The sequence below is a fragment of the Aedes aegypti genome, chromosome 1 (assembly GCF_002204515.2).
Source record: "Aedes aegypti strain LVP_AGWG chromosome 1, AaegL5.0 Primary Assembly, whole genome shotgun sequence".
Taxonomy (NCBI): domain Eukaryota; kingdom Metazoa; phylum Arthropoda; class Insecta; order Diptera; family Culicidae; genus Aedes; species Aedes aegypti.
In genome coordinates, this window is record NC_035107.1 from 68,996,280 (window position 1) to 69,020,022 (window position 23,743).

The 23,743-nt window shown below is 37.0% G+C and overlaps 2 protein-coding genes across 7 annotated transcripts in view; one reads left to right on the top strand and one right to left on the bottom strand.

Annotated features, from left to right (window-relative positions):
* Positions 1-23,743, top strand: part of LOC110674761 (hormone receptor 4-like) — a 177,062-nt gene that overhangs the window by 121,903 nt on the left and 31,416 nt on the right. The window lies entirely within an intron of this gene.
* LOC110674783 lies at positions 22,544-23,634 on the bottom strand. 2 transcript variants are annotated; one of them, XM_021839116.1, is made up of 4 exons: positions 23,426-23,634; positions 23,216-23,365; positions 23,136-23,155; positions 22,544-23,078 (listed from the first exon to the last, which is right to left on the bottom strand). In XM_021839116.1, the coding sequence occupies exons 1-4, from the start codon at positions 23,440-23,442 to the stop codon at positions 22,597-22,599; spliced, it is 669 nt and encodes a 222-aa protein (XP_021694808.1). In that variant the 5' UTR covers positions 23,443-23,634; the 3' UTR covers positions 22,544-22,596. The 2 variants fall into 2 exon arrangements, with proteins under 2 accessions (XP_021694808.1, XP_021694800.1); XM_021839108.1 differs by having other exon boundaries at positions 22,544-23,155.

The window sequence follows — 23,743 nt, forward strand, 5'->3', positions numbered from 1 at the left end:
CGTACAAATATTTGCTTTGTTTATATATCAGTCCAGCGATGAGATACAAAATTGCTGTCTTCGACAAAGTTGAACAACTAAATAATAGCTATTCGCATAGAACCTTATAAATTCGGAAAACACTCCCAAGATGGCGCTAGTGAGCCAAAACTTTATTTGCTTATATCTTAGCCCAGTTATGAGATACAAAAATGGTGTCTTCGACAAAGTTGAACAACTAAATAATATCTATTCGCATAGAACCTTATAAATTCGGAAAACACTCCCAAGATGGCGCTAGTGAGCCAAAACGTTATTTGCTTATATCTTAGTTCAGTTATGAGATACAAAATTGGTGTCTTCGATAAAGTTGATCAACTAAATGAGAACTATTCGCCTAAAACCTTATTTGTTCGGAAAACACTCAAAAGATGGCGCTAATAGTCGAACATTTTGATTGTTTATATCTCAGTTCAGTGATGATATACAACGTTGGTGTCTTCGACAAATGTGTTTAACTGAATGAGATCTAGTCACCCGAAAACTTATTAGTTGGAAAAACACTCACTAGATGGCGCTTGTAAGCAGAGATTTTATCTGCTTGTATCTAAGTCCAGTTATTAGATACAAAATTGATGTCTTCGACAAAGTTGATCAACTAAATAAGACATTTTCGCCTAAAACCTTTTTAGTTCGTATTACACTCAAAAGATGACGCCAGCGATCGAACATTTTGATTGTTTATATCTCAGTTCAGTGATGAGATACAACATTGGTGTCTTCGACAAATGTGTTCAACTGAATGAGATCTATTCGCCCGAAAGCTTATTAGTTCGAAAAACATTCACTAGATTACGCTAGTGGGCAAATATTGTATTTGCTTGCATCTAAGTTCTGTAATGAGATACAAAATTGTTGTCTTCGACAATGTTGAACAACTAAATGATACTTATTCACATAAAATCTTATAACACTCACAAGATGGCGCTAGTGGGCAAAGATTTTATTTGCTAATATCTCAGTCAAGTGATTAGATACAAAGTTAGTGTCATGGACAATGTTGAACAACTAAATGAATCCTATTCGCCTGAACCCATATTAGTTCGGAAAACACTCACAAGGTGGCGCTAGTGGTCAATTTTTTTTTATAGCAGTCCAGCGATGAAACTGAAAAAAAAAAATCGAACTCTTGAAATTGGTATCTTCGACAAAAGTGTTCAACTAAATGGGATCTATTCGCCCAGAAACATAGTAGTTTGGAAAATTCTCCCAAGGTGGCGCTACACAGCCAATTCAGATTACCGACCCCAGTAAAATTTTACTGGGTTTTGGAACTACGGTTTTTTCGGTATTTTTTACGATTACCGAAAAAAACCAGTAAACCAAAATATGTTTTGATTGATGGAAATTACTGACTTAGTCAGTAAAATTGTTGAGCGTTTTTACTGGCTTTTCAGTTTTCCATGCTTCATGCTTTGCTTTTCCGGATACTGTTTTTTCAGAAATCAATATAAATTAAAACCCAATCGACATGAACATGAACATCGACATGCATTTTTCGTACGAATGAACATCTACGGTATGCTCATGTCTCAGTGGAAGTAATCGAAAAATTTGTGACAAAATCATAATTTGGTTGGTATGCTTAGAAGAGGCAAAGTCAATGATGCAGATGAATTTACCTCTTGTATGGAAACCAACCGAATTTACCAACGTAAGCAGTTAAAACGTCCTGAGCCGTATTGATTGCTTAAAAGGGTTGAGTTTCTCACTAAATTTCGACTACTTACCACGAGAAATCGCAAAATAGGTGCAGGAAAAGTTTGGTTGCCATAGCCGTGTCTCCCGGCGCCGGACGATTTTACAGCAGGAGATTCTCATTTGACACTTTCCCGCATGCACATCAGTTTGTTTTGATTTGATTTTAACGACAAGTCAGTAAAAAACATCAACTACTGAATAGTCGGTAATTGTTTTTACTGACTTTTCGGCCTGTTCGGTAATGTTGCAAAATTGGGTCTGACAGCTACCGTAGTTCAGTAAAAAGTAAAAATTATTACTGAACCTCAGAAGTTTTCAATAAAAAAGCTGAAAGTTCGGTATTTTTTATGATTTACAATTCGTACCCAGTATAAAAAATTACCGAACAAGTAAATCGTGATTGAGTGTGTAGTAGACAAACATATTATTTGCTTCTATCTCAATCTAGAGATTGGATACGAAGTTAGTGTTTTTGACAAAGTTGGAGAACTGAATGAGACCTATTTGCCTGGAAACTTATTACTTCGGAAATCACCTAAATGGCACTACTGGGTACACATTTTATTCGCTTATATATCAGTCCACTGATTAAATCATGATTGAAGTCCAGTGATGAAAAATTTGGTATCTTCGAAAACGATGATCAACTAAAGGAGATATTTTCGCAAAAAAACATATTAGCTGGAATCATCATCAAGGAAACAACCAATAAGAAATTGGTCTGCCTAGATCAAAACAATGGATACTTACTATCGATTCGAGCAACAATCGCTTATTTCGGATGCAATGCTCCTTACATTTTTAGATGAACCTTGACACCATTTAGATCTTTTGATCTTTTGAAGGGAGTGAAGAACGAAAAAACCGACAAATTGACTTATCCATCCATGAACTGAACTCCAAGGGTGAAGGGCGGCTGTCAAATGAGAGTAAAATTGAATAGCCGCCAACCTAAGTCCAGTTTTATGACTTAAACGTGGAAAAGTAAAAATTATACTTCGCAAAATTACAGGTAATAAATGCGCTTGAAAGATATTGTTTACGAACAGTTATTTACTACGCGCTACTGCAGTGCGTTGTTGCCAATTTAATCAGAAAATTCTACTTAATTCCCATAATGAATGTTTTCGAGAAAATTGATTACGCCTTCACCATTGATTGGTCGTAGTTTTGTATGGTTGTTTACTTTTTAGGACCAGTGAAGCGTTGAGGTAGCAGTAAAGAGCCTTCCTTGCTGAACTCACTCGGACCAAGAATTGTGACATTTGAGCGGGCACGCTTCAGTATGCTCCCCAGGTATTCTGGCCAGCTCTAGTGTCAAAATTGGACTGCGTGGATTCGGTTCTATCGGTGAAAAAGACTATAGAGGGATTCCACGGAGGCATGCAAATCGATTCTGATCGACCATTTCAAAAATATCTGAAACTTTGCACAGTTTTTCAGTTCCATCTAAATCGTCATTTTCCGATATCAAATCTTCAAGTTGAGTCACGACTAACTTTTCAAAAGGGTGTATGTGAAAATGGTTCAAAAATATTCAAAAAGCTGCACAGCAAAAACGGTTCGTTCGATTGTTAGACAACTAAAGAAACAAAGTTAGACAACTAAATAAAGATTCCAAAAAAAAAATGCACACAGTAAAAAAAAAATTTTTTTTTGCATTAAAAAAACATTATTTTTGTCACAAAAACTCAAATATCTCAAAACCCTATCGGAATACCAACGTAATTTTTTGAGGGAAAACGGTCCATTATATTAGCTATCTACCATAAAAATTTGGTGATGGTAAGCCAATAAACAAAAAAGTTATGACATTTCAAATATTCCACAAATTTGACACTTAGTGAAAAAAAAAATTTTTTTTCATTGTTAATTTTTTTAGGACCGCAGTTTGTTGCTGAATTTTTTGTTAAGGGTACCACATGAGGTTAACAAGTTGTTTTCATGATATTTTATTTAATTATTCATAACTATTATAGCATCTATTAGAAAGTTAGACGCGATCCAGTGTTGTGATCTAAAGTCTTGATAGTGTCATATTTTTTATTGTACGTAACTGAAGAAAAATTCTCTCAATAGTGTTGAAACCTTTTGATAAAAGAAACCTAGAAGAAATCTAATATTGAAGACAAAAGCTACAAAAAAAGTTTTCTATACAGGTATACGACTAGTTTACCTGCAAAAAGTTTACCTCGTAGAGAACAAGGCGGGTCTATACCCAGGTGATCTAGTATACGTAAAGCAGGTCGGTTTTCTCGGCGCTGGTTTTCTCCACAAAGCTAAAATCTGATTACACCTGGGTATAGACCCGCCTTGGTAGAGAATAGACTTTGTTAATCATATTTGGGAGAAAGCGAGTAACTTCAACAACATCAAAAACATGATAGGTACATACCATGAACATACTCACGAAAAAGCTAAAAATATACTACCACTATGGTTATAAAAGATTTAATAGTAAAATTTTTCTTCAGTCAAGCAAACGACACCAAACTAGTCAGTAAAAACTTAAAAGTGATTTTGTTTATTAAAATCTAACGAGCAACATGAGTAGTCGCTTTCTCAACTGTTGCAGGCCGTTTGCAGAAAAAAAAGTGTTCGAAAGAGCTACGAAATCTCACCGAAAGCACCATAGATAAACTGAAAGCGGCTGGTTATGCTCCAATGTCTACATTGAATACAAATTTACGCATTTGTACGTCCTGTCGTTTAAACGTTGACAAACGGGCAATCTGTACATCATCGGTGGATCAGGTTGCAGGAAGTTCGAAAACAACAACAACTGGATAATCACTAGATGCACCGACAACAACTGAGGAGTTACCAGAAGTACCAAGTGCAGATAGTCTTGCCACGGTACCATCAGCGACATCTGTTTCAACAAATCAATCAGAAGATGAGTGCATCCAGAAGGTCAACATCGAACGCTTCAACGAAGGGATAGCTGGAATAAAAGTGACTCCGATTAAATTAGCTCGTGGTCTATTCAAGACGCCATTGATGAGTTCAAAACCAATAGAAATACAGCAAAAGAGGCAAAACAATTCAAAAATAACTGTCTTGCAACCAAAAATGCTAGGTCGAGTACTTCATTAACAGATGAGACAAAAGAAAAAATAATTCAATATTTTGAAGACGATGAAGTAAGTAGAGCTATGCCTGGCCAAAAAGATTATGTATCTGTAAAAAAAGATGGAAAGCGTCAAGCAATCCAAAAACGATTAATGATGACTACTTTGAAAGAAGCGTATACACGCTTCAAGGAAATTAACGAAAATATTAAGGTAGGTTTTTCCTCATTTGCAAGCCTTCGTCCAAGGCAATGCAAGCTTCTATCCAATTCAGGAACACATAATGTTTGTGTGTGCACAACACACGAAAATATTAACCTAATCTTACATAGTTTGAAAAGAATCAATTTATCAAAGGATATTAAAATGTTAACTGGTAGTCTTTTGTGTGAAAATACAACATCAAATTGCTATCTACGATCTTGTTCGGATTGTCCAGATTCTTCATCATTGGAAAATACTTTATTCGCTGAGTTTGAAGAAAATTATATTGATCAGTTATCATTTGAGCAATGGGTGACCACGGATAGGTGTGACCTAGAAACTATTGTAAAACCTGTAGATGAGTTTGTGTCATTTTTTTGCTTGAAATTAGAAAGTTTAATTCCTCACGACTTTATTAAAACATACATACGAAAAATATATTACAAGATGGTGAATTTTTAGTCATTTCTGAAAACTATAGCTTTGTATTGCAAGATGAAGTGCAGTCCCATCACGGGAACGTACAACAAGCTACAATTCATCCATTCGTTATTTATTTCAATGGAAGTACGCAAATTGAACATTTTAGTTTTATTGTAATTTCCGAAGATTTAAGACACGACTCAGTATCTGTAAATTTGTTCATTGCCAAAATGATTAACTTTTTACGCGTTGATAAGGATAAAGAAATCAGAAAGATATATTTCATGTCTGATGGAGCAGCATCGCAGTACAAAAACCGTAAGAATTTTTCGAGCCTATGTCAATTTAAATCAAAGTACGGAATTGATGCAGAATGGCATTTCTTTGCTACGTCACATGGCAAAGGTCCTTGTGATGCTATTGGAGGAACCATAAAGCGCATGGCCACAAGAGCAAGTTTAGCCAAAGAACGTGAGCATCCAATTAAAACTGCAAAAGAACTATTTGATTGGGCGAATCGCAGAAAAGAAGAAGATTTAACAAAATTATCATTTTGTTTTACTACTACTGAAGAGTACGAATTAACGGCATCAGAGCTCAGCGAGCAATATAATAACGCGAAAACGATCCAAGGAACCCAAAAATTTCACTGTTTCATTCCATTGTCAGAAAATAAAATTAAAGCAAAACTATACTCGAACTGTACTGATAATGATGCAAAAGTGTTCGATATTGTAAAAAAATTGAATAACAATAAATAAATAAATAAGTATTAATAAAATGTTTTCATGATCTCATAACGCATACCCAAATCCAAAACTTTTAAAGTTTATATATAACATTTAGAAACTCATCGATCATACTCTAAAAAAAATATCCTGGTAAAAAAAAATATTTTCGTGTAATCTGTTAATTAATTTTAATTTATACATATATACATATACATATAATATTTATACATATACATAATATTTATACATATAATTTACATAATACTAATGAATACATGAAAACGACTTGTTTAATTCACGCAAGGCCCTTAACAATAAAATCAGCAACAAACTGCGGTTCCCGTAATAATTTACACCGAAAAAAAATTTTTTTTTTCTACTAAATGTGAAAATTGTGACATGTTTGAAATGTCATAACTTTTTTGTTTATTGGCTTACCATCACCAAATTTTTATGGTAGATAGCTAATATAATGAACCGTTTTCCCTCAAAAAATTACGTTGGTAGTTGTCTAACTTTGTTTCTTTAGTTGTCTAACAATCGAACGAACCGTTTTTGCTGTGCAGCTTTTTGAATATTTTTGAACCATTTTCACATACACCCTTTTGAAAAGTTAGTCGTGACTCAACTTGATGATTTGATATCGGAAAATGACGATTTAGATGGAACTGGAAAACTGTGCAAAGTTTCAGCTCAATAGAAAAAAATGAATTAAAAAATTTACCAAATTTTGGTGCTGTTGCTTGGAATCACTCTTTAGGCGTATTCCGCTGTTCGAGGTGTTTTTAATTTTAAAATAACTCAAAAAGTAAATGAGATGTAAGCGTTTCGACATCATATTCGGCTTAATGGGCCATGATTTATGTAAGTAACGACATTTTCAATATAACCGAACATTGTTTACATGGGTGATCAATGTTACCCCATATCACATGAATCAAAAAATCACTTAAAACATTTATTCAAACATGCTTAAATCTTTCAAAAAAACAAACTACTGTATATAGTCACGAGCTATGGGTGGCAGTACTTGTTTTAAAAATATAAAACTCACAACATTAACATTTTTGAATGAAATATTCAAGAAATATCCTAAAAACTGATCAATGTTACCCCGGATTACGGTAATCAAAATGCAGAAATACTCAGAGTTTCTTCTTTAAAACTATTAAAGGTACCTCGTTTTATGGCAATATTTTCTTATTTTTGGAAATCTATCGCAGTAATTGATCAACTTCATTCCGGAATCGAAACATCACTTTTTGATCTCTAAAAACTGTTATTATGATAACATTTTATCAACATTTTGTTTACATAATTCGATAAACATCCATTTCATTTCAAAAATATTACAATACATGCGTCCCACGCGATACTATAAAACAGAATCTCTCACAATTGATCAACTTCATGCCATTTTACGGTAATTTTATCACTAACCCTAACTTGAAATTCCGGTAGCCTAGCTGTTCCGATTTCCCATTGCTACCCTTGACAATAATTGAATCGGTAACCTTTGCTAGCGCGGGCATGCAAGTTGTTTAAATTCAATCAAATTAAATCGTGACTGCAACGTGACGACGAGCCTATATCAAGACATTTAGTGCGCGCTGTTCTCTGCTATTCCACAGTGACATTTTCGCCGCCAGAATGCCTCAGCTCCGGATCAATTAATTGAACATCCAACATTGAACTGTGCGCTTGAAAAAATCGTGCCCCCAAAATTAACAGCGATTCAGTGCTCTTTAAACTTTGGTTCGAGTTGATAATTTTAGCTTTTTTTTTTCGAAAAACTCTCCCTTTCCGATGAACGAAAGAATGAAACGTGAGACGAATTAAAGTGCTCGAAAACGGTACGTACACCGAACTGATACAGGTGCGACCGCATCGGATATGAAAACGTGACAAAAGCGTTAAAATGCACCACTGATCAGCACTCAGAGGCACTCCCCCTACATTTATGAACATCAGAAAAGCCACACAGAAGGGAGAGACACTATACATACGGGAAAAGTCGTCATCACCATCCGACCAAGCAATCATGTGGCTTCATTGTGCCTCATGTACGATACAAACGGTCGGTAGTTGACTGAACCATCTGGAAAAATGAAGTAGGGCATGTACCAGAGATTGGATAAACAACTCTGGTTTTTTGTTCGGTTTAAGTACCATTCATGTGTAGGTATGGCTTTTGAAAAAAAAGTGGACAAAACAGGGTTCCTTATCAAAAGTTGAGATAGAAGCAACCGAATGTAAAACGGGACGTCGTACGTCTGCGACCTCTTCTTCGGAATGAGCGTAGGAAGTAACATTTTCTGGACCTAAATATCGATCATACTTGCATCTCGCATCGTAGCTCATAAATCTTTGAGCTATTTGATGAGAATGTAGGTAAATATGCACGCGTCCGGTTGATCAACCAAAGCGTGTTCCGCTAGAGTAAACAAGACACTCCGTTATGGACTTCAGTTCTAGCTCCCGTGTCCCCTCCGTAAACCGAGATTATCGTATGCACTTTCCCAGAAGAAGAAGTGGGGGAATTATCGGTGACGGTGTCTGGTTCTAGCGTCATCATCGCCTTCAGATGTTATGTTGGACTATGTTGTAACAGGAGTGGCTTCTAGAGTTTCTTCTGTGATGCAGTGGCAGTGCCTATTCTGGTATAAATGTAGTCACTTAAAATGGATCTGGCTCCGGTGCAGCGTTACTGCTAATGACCTCCGTTCCGTCCAAGTCAAAGGCGTCGAAACTTGGTGGGGACACGTGAGGGCCGTTAAGCTGGCAACTCTGTCGCCACAGTATCAGTTATATTTTTACAATAGTCCATTTTACGAGACGTTTTTGAACAGCTGATCGATCATTTTATGAATGAAATTTTGACAGTAGGCCGTGCCGTAACGTGTGAAAGTAACAGCAATATCATCAGTGTTGTCGTTTCGTAAAATGGACTATTGGTATTTTTACGTCCAATTATTCATAAAAGTTGTGGAGGTGTACTGGAGCTGCCATATACATATGATTCATATTTCAATTGTTAAAAGCAATACTGTTCTTATCGACTTAAATAAATCTCAATAACTTGAAGAACCAACGAAACAGCGAATTGAAATGCTTAGGAATGATAGAATAGATAACAAGTAAACTACGGAATCAAACACAATATTTGACTAAATTCGCACGTTCAATCAATCTTCTTCAAAATGCTAGCAAGTAAAATGGAACATGTTATGAATATTTCCCCATGTTTGTTTTATTCAATTTCCATTTCATATCCAAATGCACGAACTTTTCTTTTCACACTACTCATAAGGTCCTGTGCAACACTTGGACCAACTTTTTTTTTGCGTGGCTGTCCATTTTTTTCATATCTTCCTCCGATTTCACTTCCTTAGGAAGCTTCCAAAGTGCCTGCTTAAGGTGAAACTCCTTTGAATCCACTAATGACTGTATAAAAGTAATGGTACAGAATAAAAATCTCCTATTTGTTGGTAATAGTGAAATTATAATTGATAAGACGTTGTTGCCAGTAATCGCTACTTCAATTTGAGTCTTTCCCCCTTCGACTAAATAAGATTCCTTGATGTCGTACGTAACCATCAACGTATCTGACAGCCCTGCAAGCGAGCAGCCGGCGTAAAATTAGAAAAATAAAAAGAGCGAAATGCTGTGATCAAGTGCCCAAGCACGGTTTGGTGAAATTTTAAGTTGTTTTCATCAGAAATCCACCAGTAATTGTTCTTTAATAAACAAGTAGTGAAAGTAAACTGTGTTGGAGGTTCTACGTTGAGCGAAAGTGGTAAAATTCGGCGAATAGTGTTCTTCGTTCGCAGGCGGATAAGTGTAGACAATTGTAGCAAAGTAAACGTCCGTAGTGAAGCGTTATATAGGATAACGAGAAACGTCATTAAAATAGTGTGTTTACGTACACATTTTTATTCTCCTTCTCAAAATTAACACGCTTTGTGTTTTGTATGTTAACATTTTCTATTAGCAATAGAATGTTAACATACATACATAATGATTTATTTTCATTCTTGTCATTCTTGCTATTCTTGCCGACAGATATAAAATTTAACAACTAACCATAAATCCGGAAGATTGCCGCTCCGGAGGCACAAAAAGAATCACTCAATATAATCCCATAAATTGTTAGTGAAACTTGGTGCATCGAAAATAGAACTTTTTTCTTACAAATTATGGATCGTTTGTTTCGCTACTACAAGTCGAAAATTGAAAGACGTGCAAGTTTCCTATGTGGCGCTTTTTATTTTTGTGCTCGAAGCATTTGAATACTTTTTTTCTTCTTCTTCTTTCTGGCGTTACGTCACAACTGGGACGAAGCCTGCTTCTCAGCTTAGTGTTCTGAGTACGAAGATACTCTATGTCCTGGGATGTCGTGAAAATTTCCAACCCGGAAAACTCCTCGACTGGTGGGATTCGAACCCACGACCCTTAGCTTGGTCTTGCTGAACAGCTGCGCGTTTACCGCTACGGCTATCTGGGCCCCTCACACTCACCACCAGATGTCTAAATTTCTATCAAATAATTATATTGGATGAACGGTTTACGAGCGATAATGACCGCCAAATGTAAGCTCATTTTCTAATAGGGATCCAACAGTTTGATGTTTGGCTTGGGTCCGTTCACTATTAAACGAAGTCAAACGTCAGATCGAGAGATCCCTACAAGACAATGAGCTAATTTTCGGTGATATGACCGCTTGTAAAAATCTGAATGTGATATCAAGGCTCATTTCATGCTGATTACTATAGTAAATTTTTCATAAATTAGAGGGTTTAGGGGCATAATGAACACGCGAGGTGAAATGAATACCCCTTTATTCTCTGAGAATATTAATATTACATTAAATTTTTATTCACAGTATGAAATCTGAATGAACTGATTAACGGTATAAAAGTTTATGGTTTTCTTCAATTATCCTCTGAAATTTAAACTTTTTTCTCAGCTTCAATTGGGTTATAAGGCGGTGGAAGAATCTATTTTTTTAGCAAAGTAACTCACCTAGAAAATTTGTTTTTGCTAGTGTGATAGGTGGAGCTCCCTTTCACCTTTTCATAGGTTTAACAGCCAATAATAATAAAGTTTTCACTAAATTTCAAGAAAGTGTTCATTTTGACCCGATACCTTTTTTCTAGCTTTGTTTCCTATCTCGTTTTTCTGACATTTGATATATTTTTTCTCATCACAAACTTGGAAGAACGCCGAGGGTAACTGAAAAATATGGCCATTATATGGTTTTAAAATATGCATTTGCTTAATGTGCCCATCCCCTACTAATCATAAATATCGAGCACGTTTTGAATGACCAAGTGTTCTAAAATAATTTCAAAAACAAAAGACACTTTTTATAATGATATTACAAATGCCAAACAAAAACTGTGAACCTTGATTTATTTTCATTAAGCATAATTATAATTTACACCCTTTTTCGGGCACACTCCATAATTACATTGAGTTTGACAGTACCACGGACCAAAATTTTTCGGTACACTGACGTTGTACTGCAGCTGTCATGATGCTCCCGGGTTGTTTAAAACTACGGAAATTGTAAGGTAATAGTGTTCTGATGTCTCGTTAGCAGTGGCGTAGCTAGAGTTTTGGGGGCCCGGTGCGGAGGTAGATTTGGGGGCCCCTTAAATTAAGGTTTGCTAAATATGTCTTATTAGCTTACACATACCTACATTTTTTTTGACCAAATATTAATAATACTTTAATATTAAAAAAAGTGATTTAAAGGTCAACATATATTCTGCTAGTAAAAATTAACCCATTCGAGGACTAAGCCAGGATTTCCGTCAGGAAGTAGTTTTTGATTTTATGTCTTGTAGAATCAAAAAATATCTATGAAGCAATTGCTGCAGAAGTTCCTACAAATTTCTGTTTTGAAGGATCTTTGAAGAAATTCTTGAATAACTTTCTGTATGATGTTATGATGCTTACGGTTATACCTAGTCGAACGCTTTGAAGGCTCGTGGAAAAACATCTCCATTCATAGGAAAATAGCTGATGAAACCACTCCATTTTAGTATTGCGCAAATAATTAATTTTGTTTTTGTTTTTTATGCAGATCTAGGAGGCAATCAAGATGAAATGTTTGGTACTATTATTGATATTATTTTATGAGAATCCCTGCGAAACTAATAGAGGCGTCCTGTTGGAATTTTGAAATATACTTTAAAAACATGCAGGAATTCTTCTGAAGTAAAAATATTTTCCTGGAACTCTGTCAAAATTCCTGAAGTTTATGTATTCTTTTTTTATTTTTGGGAAATTCCTTATAACAGAAGTCTTGTAAGAATATATAAGAAAATCTTGAATAAACTGGTAAAATTGCTTAGAAGTTTCTGGGAATATTACTGCTTTTATGGAGGTGAACCAGCCGTGGGCTGAACATCTCCCTAATAAAGATAATAATAATAACAATACTGCTTTTATCACTTCAAGAACTCATTGTTGTAATGGATGAATCCATGAAGAGCTCCCTGGAAAAATGAGAGACGTATCTGAAAGGATTTCCAATTTTCAAACTTCTCAGATATATACCAGAAAAAAAATCCTTAAATAAATTTCAGAAAGTGTTTAAAATAAATAAAACAAAGAAACCCTGAAGCTAGTGGTAAAGGAATACTTAGGAAAACCACTGGATTTATTGGCCAACGGTACGCCAAGAAATCCCTCCAGTGGTTTTCAGAGGCCTCCTCAGTGGAATTTGTGGTTAAAACCTTGATAAATTCCTAGAATGATTTCTGTAGGAGTTCTTGAACGATCCTTGAGAAAATCCGGGTATTCATTTTCGGATTTTCTCTGGCAATTTCGTTGAACATCCCTTAACGAATTTACAACCATATAGGAACGCCAGATAGATTATTACTAGCAATATTATAGTGTATTTATTTCAAAAAATATTTCAAAAATCCTACTGACATTGCTTAGAATATTCTGTACAGTTTCTACATGAAAGGACTAGAAAAAGTTCCCTGGATATGTTGCTTATGTTTATTCCAAAAATTTCTGCAAAAATTCCTGCAAGAATTCCAAAATGAATAATTGGAAATATTTTCTCGTTTTTCAACGTAATTATAAAGGAATCTCTGGATACGTTGAATAAAAAATAAAAAATAAATCCATGTCATAATTTTATATATTTTTTTAAAGAAATGTCCTGATGAATTATTCAAGGCCACTCGAGAATAGATTTGGATGATTTTTGGTAGGTATTATCGGATGATTTAAACAATGAAATCTGAAAAAAATTCTATTTACAGTCAATGTTTAAAACAAAAAAATTAAATTAAAATTTGTAAAATTGACTTTTTGTATTTTTTTTTTGGTACTCAAGTTTGTGCCCTTAATATTTTTTCGCGCCTCTCCTTAGTGGTCTCGGACGTAAAAGAAAATTGATATTTGTATCTGCCTAAATAGTCGACTTAAAGACGCTGACTTACTCATTCTACAAAATTCATGCTTTTGAGAATATCTTAAACTTTGAAATTTTAAGAAAATGTACACCTTTAGCATTTAACTCATGTATATACCATTGACAAGGTATCTGTCAAATTTCCAATATGAGTGACAATGAGAATGGTTACAATCGTAAGAAAATATATACAGGTTAAAATTTGACCAATGCTCCAGATTTCTGGAGGCCTACAAACTTGGGTAGATTTGATTGAAAATCAGAATTCATGAAGTATTATATAAATATAAATAATTATGAATCCAAAGCCTACTCAAGTATCTACAGTTGTGTTCAGAATAATAGTAGTGAAGGCCGATTTTCATACAAAATGCTCAGCATGCCAAATGCTGTAACTTTGTTAGTATATGAGCAATCGGCATGAAAGTTTGGCAAAGAACTACAAATATGGTCAATTTCATTATTAAAAATAATATTTTCACACTACCGGCTATATTTTGAGCGATTTCACCTGGTGCTTAACTTTTTAGCCAAATTTCAAATTTTGTAATAATGAAATTGGGCATATTTGTAGTTCCCTACCAAAATTTCAAGCCGATTGCTCATAGGGTAACAAAGTTACAGCATGCCAAAGATGAGAATTTTGTATGAAAATCGGCTTTCACTACTATTATTCTGAACACAACTGTACATAAAGGTCCCGTTTAGCTATTAGAAGACTCGGATTTCTCATGCGTGCTACCCATTGAACAACAACAAGGGAAATAACTTACAATACAAATATTTGTGGAGGCCCCTAAAATTCATTTCATTAATTTATTACGGTTGTTAAGAAAATTTTCCAGTTTGCGGTAGCCGCAGAGTTCTACCGCAGCTGTCAAAGTTCTACCGCAGGCTTCGAAATCATTCCATCATTGAAGCAAAAATTCAATCCTAGTATGCTTGAAAGAGAAAACGCTATGAAAAATAGCTACAAACAACCATCATCAAGACGGTATCCAAGGATCTTTGAAACCTACTGATGATTTACCAGTGCAAATCAGTGATGTGACAGCTGCGGTAGCTTTTCGTTGAACCGTAAAACGGAAAGTTTTCCCTAAAATTGCAATAGTTAACACCTAAACAGATAACACTGAATCAACAATTTCACGCCACAAAACTCGGTTCGTGGCCGCATCTCTCCATCCTCGGTTCTGCCCCACGCTCGCCAAATCGATACGCACTTGATCCGCCCACTTAGCTCGCTGCGCTCAACGCCTTCTTGTACCAACCAACGAAACGAACACCATCTTCGCAGGGTTGCTGTCCGGCATTCTTGCAACATGCCCTGCCTATCGTATCCTTCCAGCTTTGGCCACCTTCTGGATACTGGGTTCACCGTAGAGTTGGGCGAGCTCGTGGTTCATCCTTCGCCGCCACACACCGATTTCCTGCACACCGCCAAAGATCGTCCTAAGCACCCGACTTTCGAAGACTCCAAGTGCTTGCAAGTCCTCCTCGAGCATCGTCCACGTTTCATGCCCGTAGAGAACTACCGGCCTTATGAGCGTTTAGTACATGGTACATTTGGTGCGGGTGTGAATCTTTTTTGACCTCAGCTTCTGAGGTCAAAAAAGCCTTCTGAGCCTTCTTGTACCAACCAACGAAACGAACACCATCTTCGCAGGGTTGCTGTCCGGCATTCTTGCAACATGCCCTGCCTATCGTATCCTTCCAGCTTTGGCCACCTTCTGGATACTGGGTTCACCGTAGAGTTGGGCGAGCTCGTGGTTCATCCTTCGCCGCCACACACCGATTTCCTGCACACCGCCAAAGATCGTCCTAAGCACCCGACTTTCGAAGACTCCAAGTGCTTGCAAGTCCTCCTCGAGCATCGTCCACGTTTCATGCCCGTAGAGAACTACCGGCCTTATGAGCGTTTAGTACATGGTACATTTGGTGCGGGTGTGAATCTTTTTTGACCTCAGCTTCTTGTGGAGGCCATAGTAGGCCCGACTTCCACTGATGATGCGCCTCCGTATTTCACGGCTAACGTTATTGTCAGCCGTCAGCAAGGATCCAAGGTAGACAAACTCGTCGACCACCTCGAACGTATCCCCGTCTATCGTAACACTGCTACCTAGGCGAGCCCTGTCGCGCTGGGCCCCACCAGCTAGCATGTACTTTGGCTTGGATGCATTCACCACCAGTCCAACTTTCGCTGCCTCGCGTTTCAGGCGGGTGTACAGGTCTGCCACCTTTTCAAATGTTCGGCCGACAATGTCCATATCATCCGCGAAGCATACAAATTGTCCGGATCTCGTAAAAATCGTACCCCGGCTGTTGAGCCCAGCTCTCCGCATAACACATTCTAGCGCAATATTAAAAAACAGGCACGAAAGTCCATCACCTTGTCGTAGTCCCCGGCGGGATCCAAACGAACTGGAATGTTCGCCTCAATTTTGCAGAAGCCCCCAAAATGTGGGATGGATTTAGAGTGGGCTGAGGGCCCCGGGAGGCCCGTGCCTGTGGGGCCCACAGTCACGGTCCTCCCGGGGCCCTCAGCCCACTCTAAATCTATCTCTAAAATATTAAAAATAAGGGATAATCAAGGCCCCTGAACATCGCAGATCCAAGTCTTCTTCGAAACTTATGCTTGTCATGCTCATTTTCTTTTTGGGATCTTACAAATTGTCAGTTTCTCACAAGCTATGTCGAACTTTTAATGCTATGAGATATCCGTACTGCGATTTTGGGGCCCCTAGAAGCTAGGGGCCCGGTGCGGACCGCACCCACCGCACCCCCCTAGCTACGCTACTGCTCGTTAGCAATTTGGGAGTGAACTTAGTGTAGGTAAGTGAAATATTTTGAGAATTAATGTGGACTTCCAGAAATGTGTTTGTATATGTGAGGAAGCCATTTTCATCTTCTGTTTTCTAACGTCCTCAAGGACATCGAATTTATGATGAACAGAGAAAAACTACAGCCCCGGAAGCTGCCGAAATCCTGTTTTTACATACGTATCATCATCTATAACGAGGCAATGTGGTTTCGTCAATATCTGGATGTAGAGCTTCCGTGCACGTGTTTTACCTACCGTATTCTGCCGTTCATCACGATTAGGTGCCTTTTGAACTTTGTACGTATGTAGTCCTTCACGTTTTTTCGCATCTTGTACGAAAATTTTGAATAGATTCAGTTTTTTTGCCACATCTCGAACTGACCTGTTGGGATTCCTCTTGAAAGCTTGAACTACCCGTTTGTGATCCATTTTTGTCACTTTTTTCTTTCCGATCAATGGTCAAACGTTCGTGGTACCGATTTTAAAACACGAGACACCATAGAATATACCATTCCCAGCTATCTGCTGATGGCACGATAGATCCGGATTTTTGAGGTACGTGCGCAAAATTTCTTTGCACCGCTGCTATTCACCCGACTCCATCTTCACAACGATTGCACATCTGCTAGTGAAACTTATGCTGCCCACAGACGCTCAGACGGTTTGACCAGCATGGACTCCGCCCTCAAGTTAGTCAAACCGAGTTATGTTCGTACGACCGCTTGACGAACTGTCAGATTTGGTTGCACCAACATTATTCACCATATAGAATAAGTGTTCCCTTAGTTGTGGGTGTTCCTATAGTTGCGGTAGTGCCGTTTTCACTGATTTTATTACATTAGCCACAGAAGAGATACTGCCAATTGAAGTATTGGCTTGTTGATACACGGAATCGTTGAAAAGAGCGTTCAAATTGCTTTAAAACTGGTGAAATATCACTAAAATTGCTAAAACTATTGCTTGTACCAATAGTTGCGGTAAAGTATTCCTATAGTGGAGGATCCCATAAGAAAACAACGGATTCCGCAACTATAGGAACACAAATTAAAAATATACCGCAACTAAAGGAACAGTGTACCAATAGTGGAGGTATTATTTTTCACTGACATGCCGTGGATTACTGCGATGAAATCATTGTTCTTATTAAGTCAATGGGCGTTAGTTTCCGTTACAACATAAATATGTACATCAATTGCGCTTCTTGAATTTAGGCGGTTAAATGAAGTTCAATCATGCTTAGTACCTCCAATGGAATGGAGGATATTTTCGATTGTTGCGTGGATACAATGCAGCAGAAAAAGAAAAAAATTCGGATTTCGATCAAATAGTTGTTCTTGAACAAGCTAGAACAGGGAAGAGAAGGGTGCTGTAATACAGATAATTCGGTCGATAAAAACCCCAAAGTACCGAATGAACCAAGAATTTAACCAAGTAATGCTTTACCCCATTTGGCTGTCAAAAATTTACTGAAGCTATTCCCGAAGGCAACAGTGGAAGGTATTATTGAAATTTGCGATTTTACAAAGAATGCCTAAAAAAATTACTTCAGAATATCCTCTAAAAATTTCCCCAGTATTTCCTCTAGGGATTTATCCAGGACTTCCTAAATGAAATCCTCCACGATTCGCTATACAGAAATTCAGCCCGGGATTCTTTTAGCAATTCCTCTAATAATTCTTTCAATAATTTCACCAGGGATTTCTCCACAAAATCCAACACAAATTTCTACCAGCAATTGTCTCAGAAGTTTACAGCATTTTTTTCTTCAGGAAGCCCACATAGAATTCCAGGGATTCCTCAATATAGCCCTTTAGAGATTCTCCCAGAACTTTCTCCAGATATTTACATTATAAATTCCTTTAGAAATTTCTACAAAAAATCCAAACAAATTACTCAAGACATTTTTTCTTTAGAAAATCTTCGAAAAATTCCACAATAAGTTCATCGGAAAATCCTCCAGAAATTCCTTCAGCGATTAATCCAGAAATCCCACCAGAGGTTGCTACATGAGATATATATTTTTTTAGAAATTCTTCTAAGAATTATGCCACGAATTTCACAAGGGATTCCACCACGAATACTTCCAAGAATACTTTCAGAAATTCTTCCGGAGCAATCTCTACGAATACCCCTTAGAAATTCCTCCATAAATTCCAGCAGATATTCCCTCAGGGATCTTGCAAAATTTTCCTCAAAATAATACACCAGAAATAAACATAGGAGCTTCCTCTACAAATTATTTTAAAAATTCCCAAACAACTTACTAAAGGTTTTCCTGTATTTTTTATGACACCAGGCAGTGGCGCGGGAAGTGGGTAGGACAGGTAGGACATGTATTACGCACAAAAACACCTGGGTCCTACCCACGATTCTCGTTATTCACGTACTGATTCTTATGGAGGATGGTAGACACGATAAGGTGTTTCATGGTATTCTCATGCCTAGGAGAACGTGACATGGTTTGTGCATGATCCCCAAAAGTTCTGGCTCGAGAATATCTATAGTGAAAATCCAGGGATTCTAACTGTAATAATTGGTACAAGAAACTTCTTTAATCATTAGTAAAACAAATAGAGCAATCCTCTACGGCATTTTTGAATTAATCACTGAATGGTTTCCTAAAATATCTATGGACAATCCTGTATATGTTTTGGAACAAATTGCCGTGAGCATTCCTGAAAGTAATTCTTGAGAGGTTTCTGGAACATCCTTAAAGAATTATCAGAAGATTATTGACGATTTTCAGAGAAATTTCTATAGAATATATGGTTTCTATTTCAATACAAGTCTTTAAAAATTCTCTTTTTTTAATGGTCTCTAAAATTTCAATTCACCAAAATTGTATTTAAAGTCTCTTTCTTCCTTAATCCGCTTGCATCGAATCCTGGTGCAAAATTGAGCAGGCTCCAAAAATCGATTATAGTGAATTTATTTAGAATGATTGAATGAAGACCCTGAAATCTTCTACAGCGATCTCTCCAGAAATTCTTCTAGAGAATTCTCTATCAATTCTCCAAGAAATTCTTTCAGGACTCTTAGAAGAATTTCTCCATAATTTGTTCCTGAAAATCCTTGAGAACTCAAAAGATCTTCTAAAGTGTTCTTGGGATAAAAATTAGCTTAAGGGTTCGTATAGATTGTTTCAAGAATTCATCCACGTTTCCTCTTATAAATGCAAAATTCTTTTAGGGGTTCTTTGAACGAATCAATTTTTTTACTAAAAATTTGTCTAGTTTTTCATCCAAGTATTACTCCTGCAGTTTTATCAAACATTCCATAAGAAGTTTCTCCAAAAAATCCTCATGTAATCCTCAAAAAATTATTTGAGTTTCACCACCAATTTTTCCAATAATTCCTACGATCATTCCTACACAAACTTCTTTAGACTTTCTTCTTCTTCTTGGCATTAACATCCTCACTGGAACAGAGCCTGCTTCTCAGCTTAGTGTTCTTATGAGCACTTCCACAGTTATTAACTGAAAGCTTTCTTTGCCAACGTTGCAATTTTTGCATTCATATATTGTGTGGCAATTACGATTATACTCTATGCCCAGGGAAGTCAACGAAATGTCCATTACAAAAAGATCCTGGATTGACCGGGAATCGAACTCAGACACCTCCAGCATGGCTTTGCTTTGTATCCGCGGACTCTAACCATTCGGCTTAGGAAGACCCCTTAAACTTCTTTAGATATTCTGTCCAATATTTTTCGAGAAATTTCTTTAGAAAATCCTGCGAAATGCTATCCCGATGTTCGATTGATTTTTCGTTTTTTTACAAATTATCTAGGAAATCTTCTGAAAGTTTATCAGATGTTACTCTAGGTACTCTAGGATTTTCATATAAAATAGCAAAACTTGCCAGAGGAAATCTCAAAGAATTGCTGGAGAAATTTCTGTAGAAATCCGAGAAGAAATCTCTGGAGCAATTGCTGAAGGTATTATTAGAGAGAATCTATAGCTGAAATCTTACATAAATCCTGAAAGACAATTTTGATGGAAATCCCTAAAAATTTCTGAAGAAGTTATTGATTGAATCTAGGAGGATTTCTCAGGGAGAATCGATGGATGAATCACTGTATAAAATCTAGGAGGTGTTGAAACTCTCCTGGAAAACTTCCCTAAGAAATTCCTAAATAAAATCTTTTAAAGATTCCTTCAGCAAATTTTCCTGTGATTTCCTCAGAAAATTCTCCAGAGATGCATGAAAATTCTTAGGAAATTCCAGATAATTCCAGAAATTATTCCAGCGATTCTTTTCTCAATTGTTTCAGGAGTTTTACCAGAATTTTCTTAGTGATTCATTCAGAAATTCCACTAATACGTAATCCAGGGATTCCTTCAGGAAATATTCCAGAATCCTCAAGAAATATCTTTACTGATTCATCCAGAATTTTCTGCGGAAATTAAGCTAAAATTCATAAAGTAGTTATTATCAGAGATTCCTTCAGAGATATATCTGAAAGTCCGTACATAAAATTCCAGTACTTCACCAGACAATCCTTCAGAAATTACTTCATAAATTTATCCAGAGATTAACAAAAGAGATTAAAGGCTGGTTTGCTACTGGCAAGAAAAGGAATCGCCTATCTCGATGCGTAGAAAATTTCTTCCAAGAAGTGGTCAAGAAAATCTCATTTTTCTGATCGCAGTATGCAGTTGAGAAAAAATGTCACTTCAAATGGGGCTCTCTGTAGGAAATTTCTTGACCCATTCAGTCAAGGAATTGCTTAACTTTTCTTGAGCGAAACAGCATACTTAGCTTAAACAAGTAAATTCTTTATAAATTGACTACAGAGCTTCTTCATGTATTGCAATTTCAGAGATAACTTTCCGTTCTGCGGTTGAACAGAAAGCTACCGCAGCTGTCACATTACTGATTTTCACAAAGCATCATCGATCGGCTGCTATGATACCTTGGAAACCACGGTGTACTAAATTAATTAATTTTTTATGCCGTGTTGGAAACCATGCTGATGATTGTTGTTTTCGTTTGTTTTTCAAAGCTGTGGACTCTACTAGCATACTTTGATTAGATGGTTTCGTTCAATGATACAATGATTCTCAAGTCTGCGGTAGAACTTGGCGGCTACCGCAGAACGGAAAATTTTCAAAAGAAACGCAATATGACTACGGATCTTTTTTTAAAGAATTCCCCGTCAAATTTATTGACATATTCCTGCAGAATTTTTTTCTCGAATTCGTTCTAAAAGTCCTCTGGTACCTTCGGAAATTCCAATATGGATTATTCTATAAGCTTTACAACACATTTTCACAGAAATGCTTTTTAAGATTTCTTCAGAAACTCGTTTGATTTTGACCGACCGATTTGCCAATCGTCACATCGGTTTCACAAACTGTCAAGTTGGTTCGTCAAGCAGCATCACACACGGTCAATCATAACACCAACCTGGAGGGCGGAGTCAATGTTGGTCAAACCATCTGAACGTCTGTGGGCTGCATTACACAGCGTAAACAAATACACATTGAACAAATTACTCCCACAATTTCAATAGATAATACCCACACAGAAAGAAAAATCCATGTAAATTTCAACTTCAAATCATGCACATAAAGGGAATGCCAGATTTGTCGCAATTTTACAGGACACATCGTGTAAAATTACATCAAGATCATGTAAATTTATGCGAATTGTCGCGTAATCGGTTAGAGTCCATGCTAGATTACACGATGTATAGCGGAAACTTACATGAAGTAGTTGTAGTTTTACATTATGCGACGTGTAAATTTGCGACACATCTGGCATTCCCTTCATGTGCATGATTTTACGATGAAATTTACAAGGATTTTTCTTTCTGTGCAGATAATTACTAATGAAAGCCGTTCGAAGTTCTGGAAAACTTTGTAGATAACTGGGAACACTGTTCAGGGTAGCAGAATTTCACAGATGCATTCGTATAGGATACCGACGTGTCCGCGCAAAGAAAAATTTAAGAAAGTCTTCGAAGTAGACGGGAACACGTTAGGAAACTAATCTTTCATTTTATTTTTTTTTTTCGGGGGTTTGACTGTATCGCAAATCAGGGACTTTGATTAGCTATGTGATTGATCTTAGCCACCTTGCAAGTTTGTTATTTCCAAAAAATAGTCATTAGTTTTTCAATCTTCCCACCAGAAGCACGTATTTATTTAAAGCTCTACAAATTTTTCATTCGTCAATCAAGATCATACGATTCAACCCCATCCAAATCTTCAACAGCACATTCGCAATCCTCCTAAAGTATCCCTCATTCATCCCAGCTGACTGGAAAAGATCATCATGGGGCCAACCATACCAGATGGCCATCAAGTGCTCATAGTTCAGCAGCAATGTAACCGCCAGCGTCACCGAGCTCAGTAACATAAGAAGGCATCCCAGCAAAGTCACCCAAAACGAGTAGCTTTCTACGGACGCCGGTTTTAAGTCGTCCGCCCGGAGTTCCCCATCGCAGATGTTGACAAAGCTGCACCGGGAAACGACTCTCCGCAATCGGCCGGGCTCACCGGACGACGAACTGATTGGTGGGTGTTCTTCAGGCTGGATGTAATTGGAAACTGTGTAGTTTCCGGCAGAAGTGTGCAATGCGCTTTCATTGAGGGTTCCATCTCCGAGGACTTCGTTGTTTGGTGATTCCTTCGAAGTTTCCATTTCTGTAAGGGATGTCTTTTTGTTAAGTTTGAGCTTCGGCATCGTGAAATCCTTATCACCTGGTTGCATGCGATTATTCCTGTAATTCAATAGCATTTTTATGATAATGGACAATGTGAGTCAGAATAAAAACCCCTACGGTTGCAAATTTTCCTTTGAGCCACTGATATTCGTATTTGGAATGTCCATTGGTTTGAGTACTCGAGATGGTGGCCGTGAATTCGGTCGAGGAAGTTTAGATGGCGTTGCCGAATGTACAAATGTTGCGCTGGATGTAACTGTAGTTGATCTTAGAATGGAGATGATTTAAAATATATTGTGTGTTTTCAAAACAAGTAATTTCTTTTACCTTTTCTGAACGACCATATTGTAAGATTTTTACAGTTTTCCACTGCTAACGTGTAAATGACACTTCAACACTTTACAATCTGATTGATTTTGAATCTTGTAAGTATCGCAGGTTACTGGGATGTGTAAATATATATCTCGAAGACTTATTCAAACAGACTCAAGTCAGAAAAGTTAACAAACTTACTTTCTCAATCCTACGTGTTTCGCAGACGAAATTCTACACGTTCCACTCTAAACTAACCCGATTTTTCACTTTTAGAACGTTTAATTTCCGGATTTACAAAACGACGAAAGTAAGATTCTCCACATTCGCAAC

Bases quoted from the DNA above. Each gene is read 5' to 3' on its own strand.
- LOC110674783 (XM_021839108.1), bottom strand. The intron at 23,156-23,215 runs GTAGGGGTTTTT...ATTGAATTACAG, and splicing joins TCAAAGGAAAATTTGCAACC to GAATAATCGCATGCAACCAG.